Here is an 18,890-nt window from a genome sequence, read left to right as displayed (position 1 = left end):
AGAGGGCGTGCCTTCTTTGGGGCCAATATGCACACTTGATGATCATTACGTAATGCCACGCCCTCCATAGTCTGAATATATGGGCCCAAGAACTAACAGGAATTAGCAATGGTTTGGTTTACCATGACTCCCAACGACTAGCTTGAAGGATCTGTACATCCCTCACCCCAAATCTACCCTCCATGGGTCTAAAGATCCCGGTCCCCTAAGGGAGTGCTTCCACCAGGGGACACATAAGAGTCCAATCAAACTTGCAGCTCTGCCTGCCTCTTGGTCACTTGGGTTTCTTGGGCTGGGAGACCAGCAGGCCAGGGAGAGAGTCACCATCCTGGCGGGAGTAACAGACCCTGGCCGTTGGGAGCAGCAAGGCTGCTGTTACGTTAGGGGAACAGAGAACACATCTGGCCCTTGAGTGACCACTGAGGCGTCTCCTGGTTCTTCCTGGCCTAGCCTTGACAGCCAATCAGCATGCACAGCAGCCAGAGAATCTGAAGGTCATGGTGAGCAAGGCTCAGCTCCCTTAGGGACGAGGGTCTCACTTCCACTGCCAGGTAAGCCGCCTAGAGGAGCAGAGATGCTTGGCAAGGAGGGCGGGCCTCCTTCCGAGGATGGAAGAGAGCGCCCAGAAGGAACGGCCTAGGCTTCCGCAGCAACTGTACCGCAGTCTGCTTCCCACTCTACCCTGTCCTCTCGCGGCTACTGGACCAGCTTTTACGAAATCATGAGACCCGCTGCAGGAAAGTTAAGCCCTTGTTCATTGGATACGGGCCTCCTGATTCCCAAGAGTTACAGGCCACCGCAAGTGACAAATTTACTCTTACACAGACAAGACTCTGAGACACTGTTCTTTCTTGGAGGATGGTCCCTGAATCCACGCCCAGCTCTCCCAGCCGCATCGGAGAAACTTGTGCCTGCGCTCGTGTTTACAGAGCTGAGCGGTGCACCCCGCAGTAAACCTATAATTAAGCTTCTCCTATGACTCATGTCATCAATTCAGCGACTAAGTCGTTGCTATCTATTGATGGTTGGTTTGCTGTCATGGAACACTGATTCCATTGGCAAGGTTATTTGATAATATCAGGTTTATAAGAGGGGAGAATTTTTTTTCCCCATAAGGCCAGAGCTAATAGATGCTTCTTCCTCATTTAATTGGGATTAAGTTTTATGAGTGATAAATTAATTGCATAACATCCACAACAGTTTTTTCATAAAATAGTCGAGGCATTAAAAGCCACATTGCAATAATAATAATAATAATAATAATAATAAAACTTGCTCTGAATCCTGAGTAACAGTGGAAGGAGCTAAGAAGACTCCCTGAAACCTCCTGCTGCCCCACCACCTTTTCACACCCCCACTGGCCACCTCCCTCTGGGATGTCATTCTGGAAACGCTGTCAGAACACATCCTTTTTGCGCCACTGTGGGTTTGGCATTTTCCATGATTATAAAACAGCCCTCTGAATGGTCGTTGTCTCTCCCAGGAAACTGGAACCATCTACAAGGGAACGGAGACTGCTTCTTGTTCATTTCTTATCTCCTGGGCATCTGTAAAGCCTGGGTCTTGGTGTCACGCTTGGTAACTGTGCCCGGAAGTTGAACTCCACCCAGATGCAAGCGTATAAAGATGACTTGGATGCAATTGCCTCTCCCCAGGAGAGTCATGAGAAAGCTACCCATTGACTGTTCAGACCACGTGGCTGCCCACCCCCTCGGAACAAAAGGTCACAGATCCACACCAGCTTTTGTATGGGGGGTAGGGGGAATTAAGTTAACAGGAGCAGATAACTCAGGAAATCCTACTTGGCCCACACAAGGATTGACCAAATGACCAACTGGTCATTCCCAAACTCTGCTCTCCAAGAAGGCAGAACGATCAGTCAGTTTTAAAGACAGTTCAATCCTCACATGAACCAAAATTTTAAAAGAAACAATATTTAATCATCAACTAAAACACAAATGAATACACCAAAATTTGGAATACAGTCTAACAAGATATAAATGTCCTCCAATTTATACCCAAAGGAAAAGGATGCATCTCAGTGAAATAATGTGGAATTGCCAAGTTCCTTGTAATTGCCTATAGATTGACTAATTGATTCACTAATGTATAGCCACAGCTTAGCCATGCAATACATAAATAGCTCATTGGTCTCTTCAGAAACATAACATGGTAGGTCATAGGGATTTCCCCGAAAGAAGAGAAGTTGGATCTATTAAGATAAAATTAGAAAGTAAAGACAGTAAGAGGTGGTTATTATGTGGATTTTAGAATCAGGATACCAAAAGAATTCACAAAGAATTTAAACACAAAAGGAGATGTGTTGTTGTTTGCTAGCAAATTTGGCTTCATTAAAGCCACACTGTTTGTTTTTTTTAATTTATTGAGTAATACTTCAAATATATGTGCTAAAGTATATAAAACAATAAGATATATATGGTTTTATATTAACTTTGTCAAATAGCACTATAAAACTAAACGTATTATGAAAAATTAAACAATGATCTTATTTTGATCATGAAGAAATATAAAAATGAAATTCACACAGTTCATGAATGTTTGCCTTAACAAAAAATCATATTTGAGGAGAAGATAACTAAAATGGACTTACTTTAAAAAAAAAACTCTAAATGATTATTGCATCATCTTAGTTGCTCTGATAAGTATTTTACTATAGATTGCATCTGCTAAAAAAATTAAATGCGGTTGAGTAATAATAGCATCTTGACAATTTAAGTTAAATGCATTTGTAGAACTGAGTTCCAAGTTACTCTTTTCACTTTAATGAATTAGGCAATAATCTGAAATTTTTTTTTTACTTAAAGTTTGTATTCCTATCCAAAAATTAAGATAAAATAAAATAATGAGAGTGGTGAAATTCCATGATAATGAGGACAAAAATACTGTGCTTTATCTTTGTGTAACATGTTAGTATATGATAAGACCATATACATTCATTTTTGTGCGTATTCACAAATACCTAGTTTTAGAAGAAATTAAAGTAATCCCGTCTAATTTCCCTGGCAGTATTTTACATAATTTTAGGTAGCAATTGAGCTACCAGCAGAAATTCTATTACCACAATATGCTTGCAAAAATGGTTAAATTAAAAAAAGAACCAACAAGGACCTACTGTATAGCGCAGGGAAATATACTCAATATTTTGTAATAACCTATAAGGGAAAAGAATCTGAAAAAAACCATATATGTATAACGGAATCACTTTGCTGTACACCTAAAACTCAAGTGACATTGTAAACTAACTCTACTTCGATTAAAAAAAAAAAGCAAGAGGCTTGGGTGCTGTCAGCAGGGGCTGGGGGTGCCCTTCCTCCCTAGGCTGGATGGACAGGCTGCCGGCTGCCAGGTTCCCTGCCCCGCCCCCGCTTGCTGTGGAGGAACCAGCTCAGCTCGTCCCTGGGGAAAGGGTTGTAAGTCCCAAACGTGAAAGAAAGAGAAATCTTAAATGCCAGTATCTTCACGTTATTTTCACGTCCCCCCCATGAATGAGATGCTTCACTCACCCTGCCATTTCATCAGCATCCCACCTCATCTTCTTTGGAGATGTGCAGGAGACTGATGTTCCACATGTATCCTCCCTGGCTTTATACCTTATGACACTGATTTGTACTTTATGCATGTGTGTGTGTGTAACTCAGGGCCTTCCTGGAGGTCACGGAGCATTGGTTACAATCATGTAGGCACCGTGCGAGCACTTTCTACAGTTGGACGAGGACCAGAAACCTTCCACGCACACTTCCAAGGAAAGAAGACACACTTAACTTCATCATAAAACTTGGAATTCAAAGTGAATTTGAATAATCTGATTATTTGGTAATCAGAACGAGAAGGTTAAGCTTTTACAGAGGTTGTTGACTAGAACGCTGGACCAGGATCCAGGCACAGGCAACCATTTCAGTTCAGAAACGCCATTTCAACCCTCATCTTTTTTTTGTTTGTTTGTTTTGCGGTACGCGGGCTTCTCACTGCTGTGGTCTCTCCCGTTGCGGAGCACAGGCTCCGGACGCGCAGGCCCAGCGGCCATGGCTCACGGGCCCAGCCGCTCCGCGGCATGTGGGATCCTCCCGGACCGGGGCACGAACCCGTGTCCCCTGCATCGGCAGGCGGACTCTCAACCACTGCGCCACCAGGGAAGCCCTCAACCCTCATCTTTGATTGGCAACATCAGACAGAGTACGTGACAGTGACTGTAAAAGTCACACGGAAAAAGTCTGCTCCAAGAGTTACTCTTGAACCAAAGTAATAAAGGTAATTGATATTTCATTCACGATCATGTGAATAAACTCAGGATCATGTGAATCAGCCAGACAACTCAGGCGGAAAAAAGTTTATCGTGGGCAACTTATAAAAGATACTATTATGCACCAGGTCCAAACCTATCAAATACCAAGGTCCTATTTATGTTTGTGGCACAGACACATCCTTAGGAAATGAAAACGATCTCATTTATTCACAAAGTAAAAATCACGGACTAGTGATGGGGTTTGCAGCTTCTTTTTTACCGTGGGTCATTCACTCCCGGAAACACTCGCATCAGGGCCACAGAAATAAAACCGAGTACACTGGGTAGCTTTAAATGAAGACCAGGAAGCATAAAGTACCAGCTATTTAGCACCGTAATGAGTAAAGTACAGGTGTCCTCTGCTCTCTACTGTGAACATGTATTTATTTTTTCTTTTTCCCAAGATGTGCAGATGTGAACTCTTTCTAAGGAGCAGGCTCTGAAGGGTTGTTGAGAATGACACAGAGTAAGGCTTCATATGTTTAAAAATTTGATGTAAGAATAACATGGTTTTACATGCAATAGATAATTATAACCATATTTTGCATATTAGAAACTAACATAGTGGCTTCATTCTCTTTAAAATATAACGAATCCACTTCTTTAGATGAAATTTATGTACAAATACTTTTGTCAGGTAGTCTTTACATTTGATTATTTTTGTAGTAAGAAGGAGAGCCACATTATTTCTGTCACCTAGAACAGAGTTCATCAATGTTGACCTTTTTCATTATTCATTAATTTCTTTCTCTGGCCATTCCTGTTGTGGTTTCTACTATAGATATTTCTCAGTGTTCAAAAGAATGGTTTTCTCAGTTTTGAGTGTGTGTGCATGGGGTCTAGTAGAAATATTTAGAGTAGAAATTTGCAGAAGAAGGAAAGATAATATGAAAAGAAGGAAAGTGAGAGAGAGGGAGAGAGTGTTAGGCGGAAGAGTCCGTGAACGGAGGCAGGGAGGCTGGGAGGAGGGGCGGAAACTAAGTGTGTGTGTGTGTGTGCGCGCGCGCGCGCGTGTGTGTGCGTGTCCTCGTGTGCCGTGGGCACAGTGTCAAAGAAAGACCAGCAGAAACAGACACTGAGAGCAACCAACATGAGGGAGAGGTACACCCACCGAGGGAAAACAAAACAGACCAGGCACACACACAGACACAGAGACACAACTTCATCAACTAATACGGCGATGTTTTGGCTTTTAACATGACGATGACAAAAGACTCTTTAAGACCATGTGGCTCTTTTATGACTACTATCGTAAATGCCGATTTTATCTCTTGACATTTACATGAATGCAGATACTTGGTCCATAAATCTCAGTTCCCTGAACTAAAAGAAACTAGAAACCTACAGATATGCACAAGGTCTTTGGTCGTCTGATCTTTGGACGGCTTCCATTTATCCTTCTCGACTTCACCAAGACACATTATGAATCATTTCACAGAACTTGCTGTCGTGCCGGAGAAATATTTAAAAGGGGGATCAACTGTTAAAATAGTCAAGTGAGTGCTGAATTAGTAGGGATCACCTCCTTTGCTATATTATTAAAATTACGTGTATACAAATGTCATCTGGCTATACATGTGTATGTGTAAGTATATATATATGTATGTACACACACAAATCTGTGCAGTGTTGTGGCAGCCAAGTATCCAACTGAATCAGAAAGAACTCGCTTTTAAGGGCTATTCCTGATCTAGACGCTCTCAGCCTTCTACATTAAGCCTGCAAATCCACACGTCACTTCCCGTAAGTCACCCCTTAAGCGTATCCGTGCCATCCTTCCCATCAGAGCTCCTGAGGACGCCCCCTCCTGGCCCACCTCTATCCCCAGGCCTCAGCAAGTCAGGCAGGCTCGGCCCCAACATGGTTCCGCCACCTCCGGACCCGGCAGGCGGCCGTCCTCCTGGACCACTCACGGGATGCCCTTACTCCCATTCACTGGTGGGCGCAGGGCGGAGTGACTACTTTGCCCGTGCCTGCCTCGTAGTTTACTATTCCATCATGTAACCTTTTTTAAAAATTCATATTCTCATTCAGAGAGACTGTACGACTGCTTCCCTGAGAACACCTAAGCGATAGGAACCTGCTTCCGAGCCAGAGTTCACTCCTCGAGACGACGTGGACAGTGGCCCAGCAGTGCTTCTGGGCCCAGAAGTGCTCGGGACCCCGTTTTACCGCTCCACACCCATGCTGGCTGGGAGCTATCCTGTAAGTCATTGTTTTCGAAATGTTTCCATGGTTAGTAGGAATCACGAAGTTAGAAACCTGTGTGCAGGCTTGGTCTACAGTGTTGTCAAGAAATTGTCCTGCATCTGTTTTAGGTGTCGAAATAAACTGGACATCAAAGCTTAATTCACTGAGGCACAAAATGGAAGACACTGGGATCTCAGAGTCCAGGCTTTCTATTGGTACATGATTTTTCATTGCTTTTAAAAAAACATGGGGCCATCTTGCTGAGGAAGTGGGTTTGAAGTCCTGGAGGGAACTGGCCTTCATCTACACTCAAGGGACCCCCTCTGTTCTCATCTGTCCCTCCCCCTTGTCTCCCTGCCACCCAAACCCCCGGCTGGCCCAGAACCAGGCCGCTGGAAGAGTCTGCCTTGGTTAAATCTGGTTTAACCGAGTGCCTGTTTCCTGCCCGTAGGAGTTCCCTGGGTGGACACGTTCTCACCCTCCCAACGCAGGTCAAAACCTGGCCGGAATTCACTGCTCATGTCATTGTGCTCCTGTACAATAAGCCTCCCGTACAATAAACGCGGAGCCCCGTGATCCCAGGACAGACGGCAGGCTCTGTGTCGGCCTCCACCTCCAAGGACATGGGCCCTCAGAGGCTCTGGAGCAATTTCCACAGACCCTTCGAGGGCAGAGGGGTCTGAACTCCCTCAGCTCTCACGGGGCTCCGGGAAGAGCAGAGTCTACTCCGCGGCACCCCCGCACGTGTGCCGTCATTTCCCTACAAGTTTTAGTGCCCCAGCCCTGGACAACATCCTCACCTCACGAGAAGATCCCACAGGTGGGGATGCGCCCCCGACCTCAGGTAGGGACCACGGTGAGGACTTTTAAGGATCAGATGTCCTGGCCCCCAGTTTCTCCCAAATGTTCACACGTCCAGCAGCAGCGGCTTCACCTGCTGACCTGTGGCCTCAGGGTCTCCTGTCCACAGACTCACTGGCTGATTCCTTCCTACAAGCAACTCAGAAATGGGCAGTAGGCCCTTCTGTTCTAGTTGTGATTTCTTTTCTGGACTGAAAATGACCAAGTGAAACTAAGGGAGAAGTTAACAGAATTAAGAGTACCTCATTTTTATGTTGTAGAGGAAGACACGTATTGATGGTAGAAAAATAAATTAGAAATGATTATTATAGCAAGAGTAGCATGGTTTGTAGTCAAGGGGCCGGTAGAAGCTTTGTTGACTAAACAGTCTAGACTTTAAAGGGACAGACGTAGGGGAAGAATCTAAGAACTGGAAGGAAAGAGGTTACAGGCATTATAAAAAGATAAAGAGAATCAATATGTTAAATAGAAATTCCTTGGCAGTGAGTTACTAACTATATTATTCTCAAAACAAATATTGGTAGACAATGTAAAATAAGTACTAGGGATAGGGATACAACGGGGAATAAAATAGATTTCTTGTCTTTAAAAAGTTTACGGTGTATCAGAAAGAATTCTATATGATTAATTAAAGTTTTTAAAATAGTTTATTCTTTTTTTTGATGTCTCCCCAACCAAATTCTAAACTTGAAGGCAGGGAATCTGCTTTCTTCTGGATGGGTGGACAGATGAATGGATGAGTAATAAAATAGCTACAATTCAAAGTAATAAGTGCTTTAAAACAGACAAGAAAAGAAATGCTTTGGGGACACAATGGAAAAAAGTATTAGTCAGCCTGGGAGGTCATGGGGACAGCTCATTGCAGAGATGACATTAGTAATTAGCCTTAAAAAATGAGTACAAATCCCACAGGGGATTAGATGAAGGGAAGAATTTTGCCAGGAATAGACTGTAACAGAGTTGAGATGGAAAAAGCATTATATAAAATAAAATAAAATAAAATAGTAAAATAATAAAATAAAATAAGAAGTAGCTTTAGGCTTGGGAATTCCTGCAGAAAACAGTCTGGTGGTGAGATTGGAAGAACATTTGGAAGTGGAGGTGATTCGAAAAAAGGACTTTCTCCCTCAAGGAGGATAAAATAAATAAGGAGAAGGATCACACAAGGGGAAAAGAAATAAGTGAAAATGTAGCAAAGGAGAGCTTCAGTGGCAAAGACGAATCAGAAGATACGTCTGAATAAAGCCAGAGGTCAATTTAGCTCTGCTTGGAGATGGGGGGAGCAGTTAGGTGAACCCAGAGGCCAAGACTGAAAGCGCCCTACGGAACAGTTTCCTTAGTCAAGAAGGCGGCAAAGACGTGACATCTGAACATGTCTCCAAGGTCCCACAGCTGGTCTGACCGGACCCCCAGAACCCAGGGCTGCTGTTCACCCATGTTCTCGCCACCACACGCACCCGTCAAAGTCCAAGTTTATGTTAGAGTTACGAGAAGTCACCCATGGAGAGGAAACACTGAAAACTAAAGCGCACACACACGCTTTGGTTGTAGGAAGTTGATGTATCAACATTGTGGGACACATTTATCTCAGTTCACACTTCAAGCAGGAAAAACACGACAGCTGTCAGAAATCTTATGTTTGCAAACATACACGGCAACTGAAACGGGACTTCAAGTGGGTATAGCTTACCTAAGAGATAAGAGCAGAAATGAAGAGCTCTGCCTGGCGATTCAACTTAATCGTTCCTTCATGGAAGATGAAGGAGAAACAAGAGATGGAATTCAATACTTTCACGTTGCACTAGAGATGCTCCAGAGCACGTTAGGGCGAGAAGATCATGACCACATCCTAACCTGTGACGTGCCTGGGTGGGTTGAAAGGAACCTCAGCACGTTGGTTATCAACACATCAAGGTGACAAGGCAGTCACGTGACCTATGGAAGCCGATGGAGAGTCTGGACTTTGTTTGAAACATAATAATGACATCGCCTGAGAACACACTCTAGATGACTGTAGAGGCATATAAAGTGGTGTTTCAACGCATCCTTACACGAATTCTCTTTCTAATGATCTGTGGAAAATATTTAAGGAAGATTTGGTTGATTTCAAACACGTCCAAGAGGTTAAAACAAAGACTCTCAAAAGACCAAGCCTTGTGCTTTTTGCTACACTACTGTCAACATTTTGTTTGTTCAGTGTTCTGCTTCTCTCCATCAGGTAGAAATGCAAACAGTCATTAACATTAACCCAAGAATTCACAGACCAAGAAAATTCCAAAGAAACCCAGACATTTGCCTTTCCCTGCCAACCCACGCCATGAAAATTAACAATGGAGAGGAGAGCTTTTCCAAGTACTGAGTGAAGTCTAAGCTTGTGGGTGCCTCTGGAACTTTAATATGCAGGATAACAGCTCAGAGATCTCGCTAGAACGCAGGTTCACTCCGTCTGGGGTGGGCCTGGGAGCCTGCGTTTCTAATAAGCGCCCAGGGGATGCTCGGAGCAGCCGGGGTGGCTCCCAGTGACATGTGATCTCCGAGTGGGAGGGGACCTGTCCCGCTGCAGTGTCACCCACAGCGTTGTTATCACATACTTCCCTGGTTTATTACATCCATGCGCTAATTTTGTCTCCACTGCAGTACGTGGTCCTACACTGGGGCAGAAGAAGTGCTGAAGCAACAAAGATAGATGGAGATATTCTTCCTCCTCATTTGTGTTACAAGAAAAGAAGAGCTAAATGGATAAAAATATTATCTCTGTGGGCGAGCTCTGCAAATCTGAAAACCATGGTGAAGTGAATCTTCATGTGTGGCCCACAGGGGTGCCATGTGTCACGGTTTTAGAAAAGGTCTAATTTCTGGAGATGTCTGCGCCTTAGATTCCTAGAACCGTTGGCTGACACAGGCCACCGATATCCTTGTGATAACGTTGGAACATGGAAAGAAAAGGTAAAGAAAAGAAAGCGATTTCCTTATTCTTATTTTTTCTGAGAAACTTCACTGAATATTTACATATAAGCCCCATGGTGTTTCACATCATAATGCGGGCATTATGATGTAAAGTAAAACATATACAGTTAAGATGGGGCGCACCCTGCCCCATGCAATCATCATTTTATATATGCAAACTGGAAAACACATAGCTATTCAGTCTCTAAGCTCAACTGTGAAGCGACAGGAGCCCACTGCTGGCCCAGTTCTAAATGCCTGTCCTTGACCTCACGTGGATGGCAGAAAGGACACACACCTCACACTCTGTAAAATCAGTCTCCGAAGGGTAAGGCCCATGATAGCTCGTCACCTGGGAGGTAGCACTTTGAAAGGAAAAACAACTAGAACGAACAGAGATTTGTATCAAATCCAGGTATTTTAACAGACTTAAAATCACATAATTAATTCATGGAATAAAAAGTCCAGAAGGAAAGGACAGCGGCCTCTTTATAATCGGCAGTGCCGTGAATCAAGAAAATGTGCTGGCAGGGAGATCAGCTCGGTGCCTTGTGACCACCTAGAGGGGTGGGATAGGGAGGGTGGGAGGGAGACGCAAGAGGGAGGGGATATGGGGACATATGTATGCGTAGAGCTGATTCACTTTGTTATACAGCAGAAACTAACACACCATTGTAGAGCAATTATACTCCAATGAAGACGTTAAAAAAAAAAAAAAGAAAGAAAATGTGCTGGGGTTAGTTTGTAGGTCTGATATATTCCACCTTGATTTATTAATTTATTGATGAAGTTTAAGTAAATATTTCCCCCAAAATTCGGATGATAAGATAGGATCCCAGTGCGTCAGTGCAGGTTCATCAGTTGTAAGGAACACACCACCTAGTGGGGAAACTGATGGCGGGGGAGCCCGTGCGTCTGTGGGAAGTTCTGTCTGTTCTGCTCAGTTTTGCTGTGAACAGAAAACCACTCTAAGAAGTAAAGTCTATCGGGGAAAGAAAGGAATGCTACGGTCTGCAGTAACAGAGGACAATACAGTGGCTGCAGTGGGTCTGGGGAGGCGTGGGGTGCACCCTGGACCGCAGATGGGCCCTAAGTTCTGCCTCTGGTCCAGTCTCTTATTAGTCAAAGACCTTGCGTGTATAAAGCACATAACTTCCCTGAACCCGGCTTGTGAGTTAACTGTGGACAATGTCACTTGTCCCAGTGACCCTAAGGGCTGGTTGTAGGGATCTAATCAGAACCTGTGCACTATTTGCACACCTCACTCAACAGACACCTACTGAAGGCCACTCATGGCAGGCTCAGTGCTAAATGAAGGCCCGTAAGTACTGCCGGCACACAGTTAAGGGAATTTTCTTGTTAAACAACGAACTCTTTTCAGATTTTTATTCTTGTTGAAAGCCTCCCTAAGATATCTTAAGACACTTTCTTACCCCGGTTAAGTACAGTAATTTCTGGAAGGATTACTCATGCCCCCGAGTTGCAGGTTGGACCCCAGCCCCCTGCCCTTTACACGGAGGCGGATGACGGGGGGTGACGGACTGTAATGCCTCAGGCACCCCCTTGCTGGAGACTTCTCTTCCAAGTTAAGTCCTTATCTTCACCTTCTTTGGTTATCAGTCTCACTTCCCCTCAAAGGGGTTTTAGGAAAATGGGTTTTCTTTAAGGTGTCAGTTCCTTGGATTCTAAGTTATAGGTCTGGCCACGTTTAGAGAGACACATGGCTAACGGGAACATAATAGATATGATACGTTATTAAATATCCCAAAGATGCACTGAGCCGTGCATTTGGAAATCACAGCAATAAAGGAAAGAGGAGGGTTTCTTCCTTCTTTTCTCCAACCTTGTGATTAAAACAACGTATTTCCTTTAACCTGGATAATAGATTTATGACATTTAACTTTAGAAATCAGTTTCTGTTCATTGTATTTCCTTCCGTTGAACGTCCTCTCCAGAAGTTCTGTGCGACAAGTAGTTCCAAGAAAATCATGACCATTAAAGGAAACTTTAGTCTCAAGAAAAAAAGAAAAATTGGAAAGAAAACTACTAAGTATTAAATATTTAACTGACGTAAAGACTTCAGTGCATGAAATAAGATAGAAGAAAGAAGAGAAAGCCATCTAAATCTGTAAGTCACAAAATATTCTCACGTCAATTAAATATTGTTATGAAATCTATAGCTTACCGATTATAGAACTCATAAAATGTTTAGTATTTTAAAACTTACAAGAAAATACCAAATGCTAAGGTTTTGAATGAAGGAACAAATTATGTAAAACAAAATAAAAAGAGAAAACTAAATTAAAATTTTATTACAAAACTTAAGCCAACTGGGAGGCAGCAAGAAGACCATGAAAGGACAGTGGGATGTGCCTCTAATATAATTGAGAGCCTTAAATTCACTTGTGCCTCTAAGGAGTCACATAGGAAAGCCATTTCAGAGGCTGGAATATATTTTCCTAATTAGAGGAGAGGGGCCGGGACTGGCGTAAAACACTTTGCCAACGCAGGACACAATTACCAATATTAGTAGATGCCACTGCAGGCAGATCCGATTAAAGATAATAGTAATAAAAGAAAAGAGCAGAGAAAATCCAATGGTCATGACTTAGACGGGCTCACGAGAGCCTTCTCAGCACCACCTGTAACCTGAATTGTGCTGGAGAAAAGGCTGGAAATGCTAATAAGGCACGTGATTAACGGTGGGTCTGGGGTTATAAGTTGCTTTTTTAATGGTGAAGACAGAGTATCGTAAGAAGATGAGAATGTCAGTGTCAATTTTTATTAGTGTCAGGAACAATACGCAGTGTATTTAAATCAGCTTCATTTGTATTAGTATTTTTATAGGTAGTAGCTCTGGAAGCAATAACATGGCCAATGCCTTCTAAAAAGAAGAACTAAATAAAGTTGCCAATGTTCTCCACAAAAGACCCATAACTTTTACACTGAGGAAAATATGCCACATTTCCTGAGATACTCAGAATTCAGGTGCACAAAAACGCTGGGTTCTGGACCACAACAAAGCTGCAGAATCAACTGGAGGAACAGTTGTAGCAAATGGATGAAGTTGGACAGAATTAAAAACACACTAAAAATAAACCTTCCATATGAATCAGAATTTTTTCCCAAGATTTATGTAGAATGGCATTTAGGGTCCATATCTGGGTCAACTTAAACCATTTAAGAAACAACTCGAGACCTATTTAGCCTAAGCATGATCCGGCTGTTGAAAATAAGTAATTATCAAATTAGCAATAATCAGTGATTTTTATAAACTCGTTGTTAGTAAAGAAAAATAGGTGAATTCATTTTGTTTATGAATTTTCCAGCAATTATCACCAGCTTTCTGAATTGGTCTAATGACAAATTAGGTAAAGTTAAATATCCGACAAGAAGTTTTTTTAGAGAATTAGGAGACTAGGAAATGCTATTTTTAATTAAAATGTTTTTTTTTTTTTAATCTCAGAAAACTAGGCTTTGAAAAATAAACCGTAAGGGTTAAACTGCAGAATTTTAAGAATCCAGGTTCTGAGGACATCAACAATGGACCGTGTTTTTGATTTATATTCTAGACAATTAGTATTAACTGTGCATGACAGAAAGCTCAGCCTGGTGAGTGAGAAGCTGGCTCAAGTCAGAAGTCTGGATTCCTTACTAGTTGTTTAATCTTAGGCTATTTATGTAAACTGTTTATTTTCACTTTCTTCATCTGAGAATTGGAAGTATCATAGTTTCTACCTTCTAAGGTTCTTGGAGGATTGATGAGACAGATTGCTCCAGGACCCTCAGGACTTCTGGCTCTCAATAAATATTAGTTTTATTGTAATTACTGATGCTAATAAAGTGCTTAAACAGTAACTTCTATTTCTCCAGGAGGGTCATATTAAACATTTTTCCTCTCAAAGTTGCTTCTCTCTGCTAATGTCTTCTCTTTCTCTATGAATTATATATTTCTCCTTAATCCAAAGCACACAAATTATTCATTCCTTCAAATTTCTCTTTTTCTTTTCAACTTATTCTTCAAGACACATTACTCTAAAGGACTCTTCCCTCCTCTGAATAGTTTGATTCCCTAAAAAGACTCCAACTGGAAACACAGTTCTTCAGCTGTGGGATGCCCGAGGAACCCACTCTGGGAGGCACACACGGCAGGCTCCTGGAGCCTTGAGCGTTTTCAACTTCTCTCCGTCATTCTACAAGGACATCAAGTCTCCAAACAAATAGGAATTGTTAACGAGGGCAGATGTAAAAAGCAAGAATGTAAGGCAGCCAGACACTCCGGCCATTTAATCCTGTCCCGATGTGTGGGTATATCTGTGTTCTGCTCTCATAAAAGTAGTTTAAAATGTAATATTTTCAACGATACAATCGACAACATATGCAGGGCCATGGATTTCCTACAAACACATCTCCACAGAGAAGAGCACCAGCCTGAAAGCTTGCACCCAATTCTGACAGATCCAGTTCCACTAAGCTGATGAACCGAAACTTGCAGAATGAAGGTACTAAGCTAGCCCTCCAAAGGAAATCACAGAGCACAGTGGCCTGGAAAACAACCATGGAAATCATAAATGCGTACACTGTAAATGTCAAGGTGTGCCAGACACTGTTACACATCCAGACACTGTTACACACGCTCCAGTTTTCACACATTTCCCAGAGGAACACATAGACCATCGCTGTTTCCAGAAAGGTGGATTAGACCCTGAGTCTGGGACATTCTGGGCTTGCAAACCTAGAGAGGAGACAAGGGTTTCCTCTTTCTCCTGCAGCATTTCACTACAAAACAGCATCAGGACAGAAAATGTATTGGCAGCATGCGTTTCTTTAAATATGCACTTAAAAAAACCCAACAGCTATACCTTGCAAAGACTCTGTGAAAGAAAACCCACTTGGAGTTTATTCTGCAAAACCTAGTCAGGTGGAATTTCCAGAGCATTGCCTGAGGCGCACAGCACAGTATCTAAGGCGGAAGTGCTCAGATCCACCCCAAACACCACCATCACATTATCCTCAAATGTCTACTGTCAAAAATTCACGTGATTATCTGATAGGATTATCTAAATTTTTTCAAAAATTGAAGTATAGTTGATTCACAGTGCTGTGTTAGTTTCAGGTATACAGCACAATAATTCAGATATATATATATATATACACACACACACACACCATATACATACTTTTCTTATTCTTTTCCATTATAGAGTTATTACAAAATACTGAGTAGAGTCCCCTGTGCTAAACAGTAGGTCCTTGTTGATGATCTATTTTATACATAGTAGTGTGTATTTGTTCATCCCAAACTCCTAATTTATCCCTCCTCCCCCTTCCCTTTTGGTAACCATGAGTTTTCTATGTCTGTGGTTCTATTCCTGTTTTGTAAATAAGTTTGTTTGTATCAGTCAAGACATGGAAGCAACCTAAGTGTCCATCCACAGAGGAATGGATAAAGAAGATGTGGTACATAGATACAATGGAATATTACTCAGCCATAAAAAAGAATGAAATGATGCCATTTGCAGCCACATGGATGGACCTAGAGATGATCACACTGAGTGAAGTAAGCCTGGCAGAGAAAGACAAATACCATATGATATCACTTATATGGGGAATCTAAAAAAGAATTATCTAATTATTAAAAAGAAACATGGAGCATTCTGGACTTGGGTTATTCCTCACTCATGTTCTCGGATGAGCTCAGTTCCTTACTTCCATCAGCACGAAAACAAACCACACACGGGTGTGTGCACAGAGGCAGCGCACCCTCCAAGGAGGAAGTGGAGATTTTCCCACATTACAGAACAGCGTTTTTGTGTTTTGTTATCAAAATATTAGCTTGAATTGTTTCGGATCGACAATCAGTAGTTTTTCCCTTTCTCGGTTTCTTTGGTGTAGAGACAGAGGCCAAGTGAAATAGGCCTGTTGGCTTATTCCTCACAGTAAAATGAGGATCCAGGCTTGAAAAGTACAAAACATTCTAATAATTAAAGCTGATCAATCTTAGAAAAAAGTAAAGTAGGGCAACCCTTACCTGAGCTCCTGGATTAGAGAATCCATTGGTGCTATTGACAAAAAGAAAGAAAGAAAAGGAAAATCAGTTTATAATTTTGAAAACTGTATGACAGAAACCTTTTACCGTCTAGAGATGACGACCAATGTATGATTAGTGCAGACCCCACTCAGTTTCCCTCTGGGCCGATTCATCTTTTCTGGTTCTGGTTCTTTGGAAACAAGAGGACAGGTGACCATGGCCCAGAACAGATGGTTCTGGATTAGTGCCTCAGGTGACCCTGGGACTTCACAGTCATGGATTGGACTTCCAAATACCTGTCTTTAGAGATTCACTGAAGAAGTACAGGACTTGAACTATTTTTTAAATCAATTTTACTGTCTCTAGGAAAAATTTCAAAAGAATCCTGTTTTCATTTTTATTGACATTAAACAAGCATTTAAATAAAACTGGCCAAGTTTTATTAATAAATATCCTAAGATTCTGTTCCATAAATTTCATTCCTGTAGAAAGAGAACTTTTAGTCACATTAATTTCAACATCCTATTAAAAGTAAGATATTTAGAGAAAAAAAGAGCTTTGATTTTTCTGAGATGATGGGAACTAAAGAAGTTCATGTTTATGAATACCTGCCTACACCAGGATACGCAGCATACTGAGAGAGACAACAGGTGGTTTTAAAGATGACTCATGCTGCATGAGAAAAAGTTGTTTCAGTTCTCAAAGAACATTTTGGCTCTATTTAAGGGTGTATATGTATGTGCCAAAAGGATTCAAAGTCCAAAAAGAATGGCAACTTAAAATACTCACATTTTAGAAGTATGATAGAGTTCTGTGCTTTCAGAAGTCAGAATAAGAGATTCCAATAATCCAAATACAGTTCCTAGAATGCTGACGTTTATGGCAGACGTGAGCCTATGCTAAATAATGATAAAACTGTCCTTGTTTTAAAAACATGTATCCCATGGAGAAGTCTGCTGCATAAAAACGTGGTATTTCCAAAACTGCATTCCAAATACTAGGATATATGATGTAATTACTTTTAAAGTAACTTAAACTAAACCTGGAAAACAGAACACTGTAAAACTTCAGTTGGGGTAGAGAAAAGTCCCATATCTCGTACAGCGTGATTCTGCATCTTGGTTATCATGGCTGATGATAACGAGGGTTGTATTTTAACTGAAAAAAAAATCATCCTGGAATTTAAAAAAAAATGGGGGATTCTGGACTTTACTGAAACAGGAATTATAAACAAAGCTAATGAAAGCATTGAATTTGGTTAGACATCTTCAACTGTACATCTCTGAACGCTTACAAACGACTGCCTGATCACTGTCGAACCCAACCTTTCCTCAGCAAGACCAATGCGAGAGGGTCAGGTGGGGAACAGCTGCCCAGCTTCCTTCCAGAGGCCAGGCTGAACCTTCCATTTAGAAAGAAGGGTCACGCAAGTATAGCTAATTATAATAAAAGTTATTTTCCTTAAGGGGTATTATTGCCAGTCAATCCTGTTTTCCAGATGTTTGGATCATCAAGGGCCTGTCTATATTTCAATATTACATTACCATCTGTTGGTTACAGAAAGAGAGGGATAACTGACAAGTTAAACCTTTCAGACGTTACTTCGCAGAGCTGCTGGAAATTCCCAGCAGGGACAGTCCAAAGACAAACATCGTCATTTTACTTGAACTAAGTTTAGACCGGAAGTCACTAAACCGGATAACATAAAAATCAAAACCTGCTTTGGCAATAAACGAACAATTCGGTCTCTGCCCTTGGACATTAAAGTCACGTCAATGATTTGAGGTCTCCGTGAAGTGTTCTTCCCTTGCTGACCATTATGCTCCTTCGCACGAGGTTTAAATCTACTCATGATTGCGTTTTGTAAAAATTAGCATCCTACATCGTTTGGACTATTCTGAGTCTTTTACTCCTGGTTCATAGTATTTAGTCTCTCAATGCCATGATCCAATGTCCTGGCTTGGTTTAAAAATGGAAGCCCTGAGGAAGTTGTAATTCTTCTGACTACACGTCAGGGACTGAGCATGGAACGCCCACATTTCATGGTGTGGTGAGCACGGTGTCGTGGAATCTGCTTGCTAACTCACCCTTGGTTCCTTTCGCACGGGTACGCAGCGTTTTATCTTCAGCCTCTGCGTCCATCTGTAACGTGAGCACAGAGTCCTGAGGTCACCGCTTTGACATTGATCGAAATACGAACACATGTCACTAGAAGTTCTGAAGGTCGTTATGAAAAGCAGAGTAGCCTTTCATGCTCTTGAACAGCATCTGACTCTGAAGAGAGAGAGCTGTGACTGCCTCACACCCCATGAGTTCTGGAAACACTTCCATAGATGCTGGGACCAGACGGAAGGGACAAGGGGGCAGGTGTCCTTGCCCACAAGTGTTTGCTAGTGATTCAAACACTTCCGGCATGACAAAGATAGAAAGAGGGATGGTCTGATTAACAGTGATTGTGAAAGAGCCAAAACCTCAAATGCCAAACCAAAAGGTTTCAGATTAATTTACTAAACCAGATTCCTTTGCGTTTCTAGAAGCTTTCTGCTACATGCCTCTTTC

At 42.0% G+C, this 18,890-nt stretch overlaps 1 protein-coding gene across 1 annotated transcript in view; it reads right to left on the bottom strand.

The window, feature by feature from the left end:
- The window catches only part of ST18 (ST18 C2H2C-type zinc finger transcription factor), a 90,373-nt gene extending 71,880 nt beyond the window's left edge, over positions 1 to 18,493 (bottom strand). Inside the window, exons 1-2 of the mRNA XM_029222464.1 lie at positions 18,419 to 18,493; positions 16,332 to 16,362 (exon numbers count right to left, since the gene is read on the bottom strand). Of these exons, the coding sequence (XP_029078297.1) occupies positions 16,332 to 16,362; positions 18,419 to 18,473 (86 nt within the window). The 5' untranslated portion in view covers positions 18,474 to 18,493. The remainder of the gene's footprint in view (positions 1 to 16,331; positions 16,363 to 18,418) is intronic.
- Positions 18,494 to 18,890: the final 397 nt, after the last annotated feature.

Source organism: Monodon monoceros, unplaced genomic scaffold (assembly GCF_005190385.1).
Source record: "Monodon monoceros isolate NGI ecotype Baffin Bay Population unplaced genomic scaffold, NGI_Narwhal_1 Super_Scaffold_14, whole genome shotgun sequence".
NCBI classification, from domain to species: Eukaryota; Metazoa; Chordata; class Mammalia; order Artiodactyla; family Monodontidae; genus Monodon; species Monodon monoceros.
The sequence above is the reverse complement of the archived record's forward strand: the minus strand, read 5'-3'. Positions and strand labels throughout refer to the sequence as shown.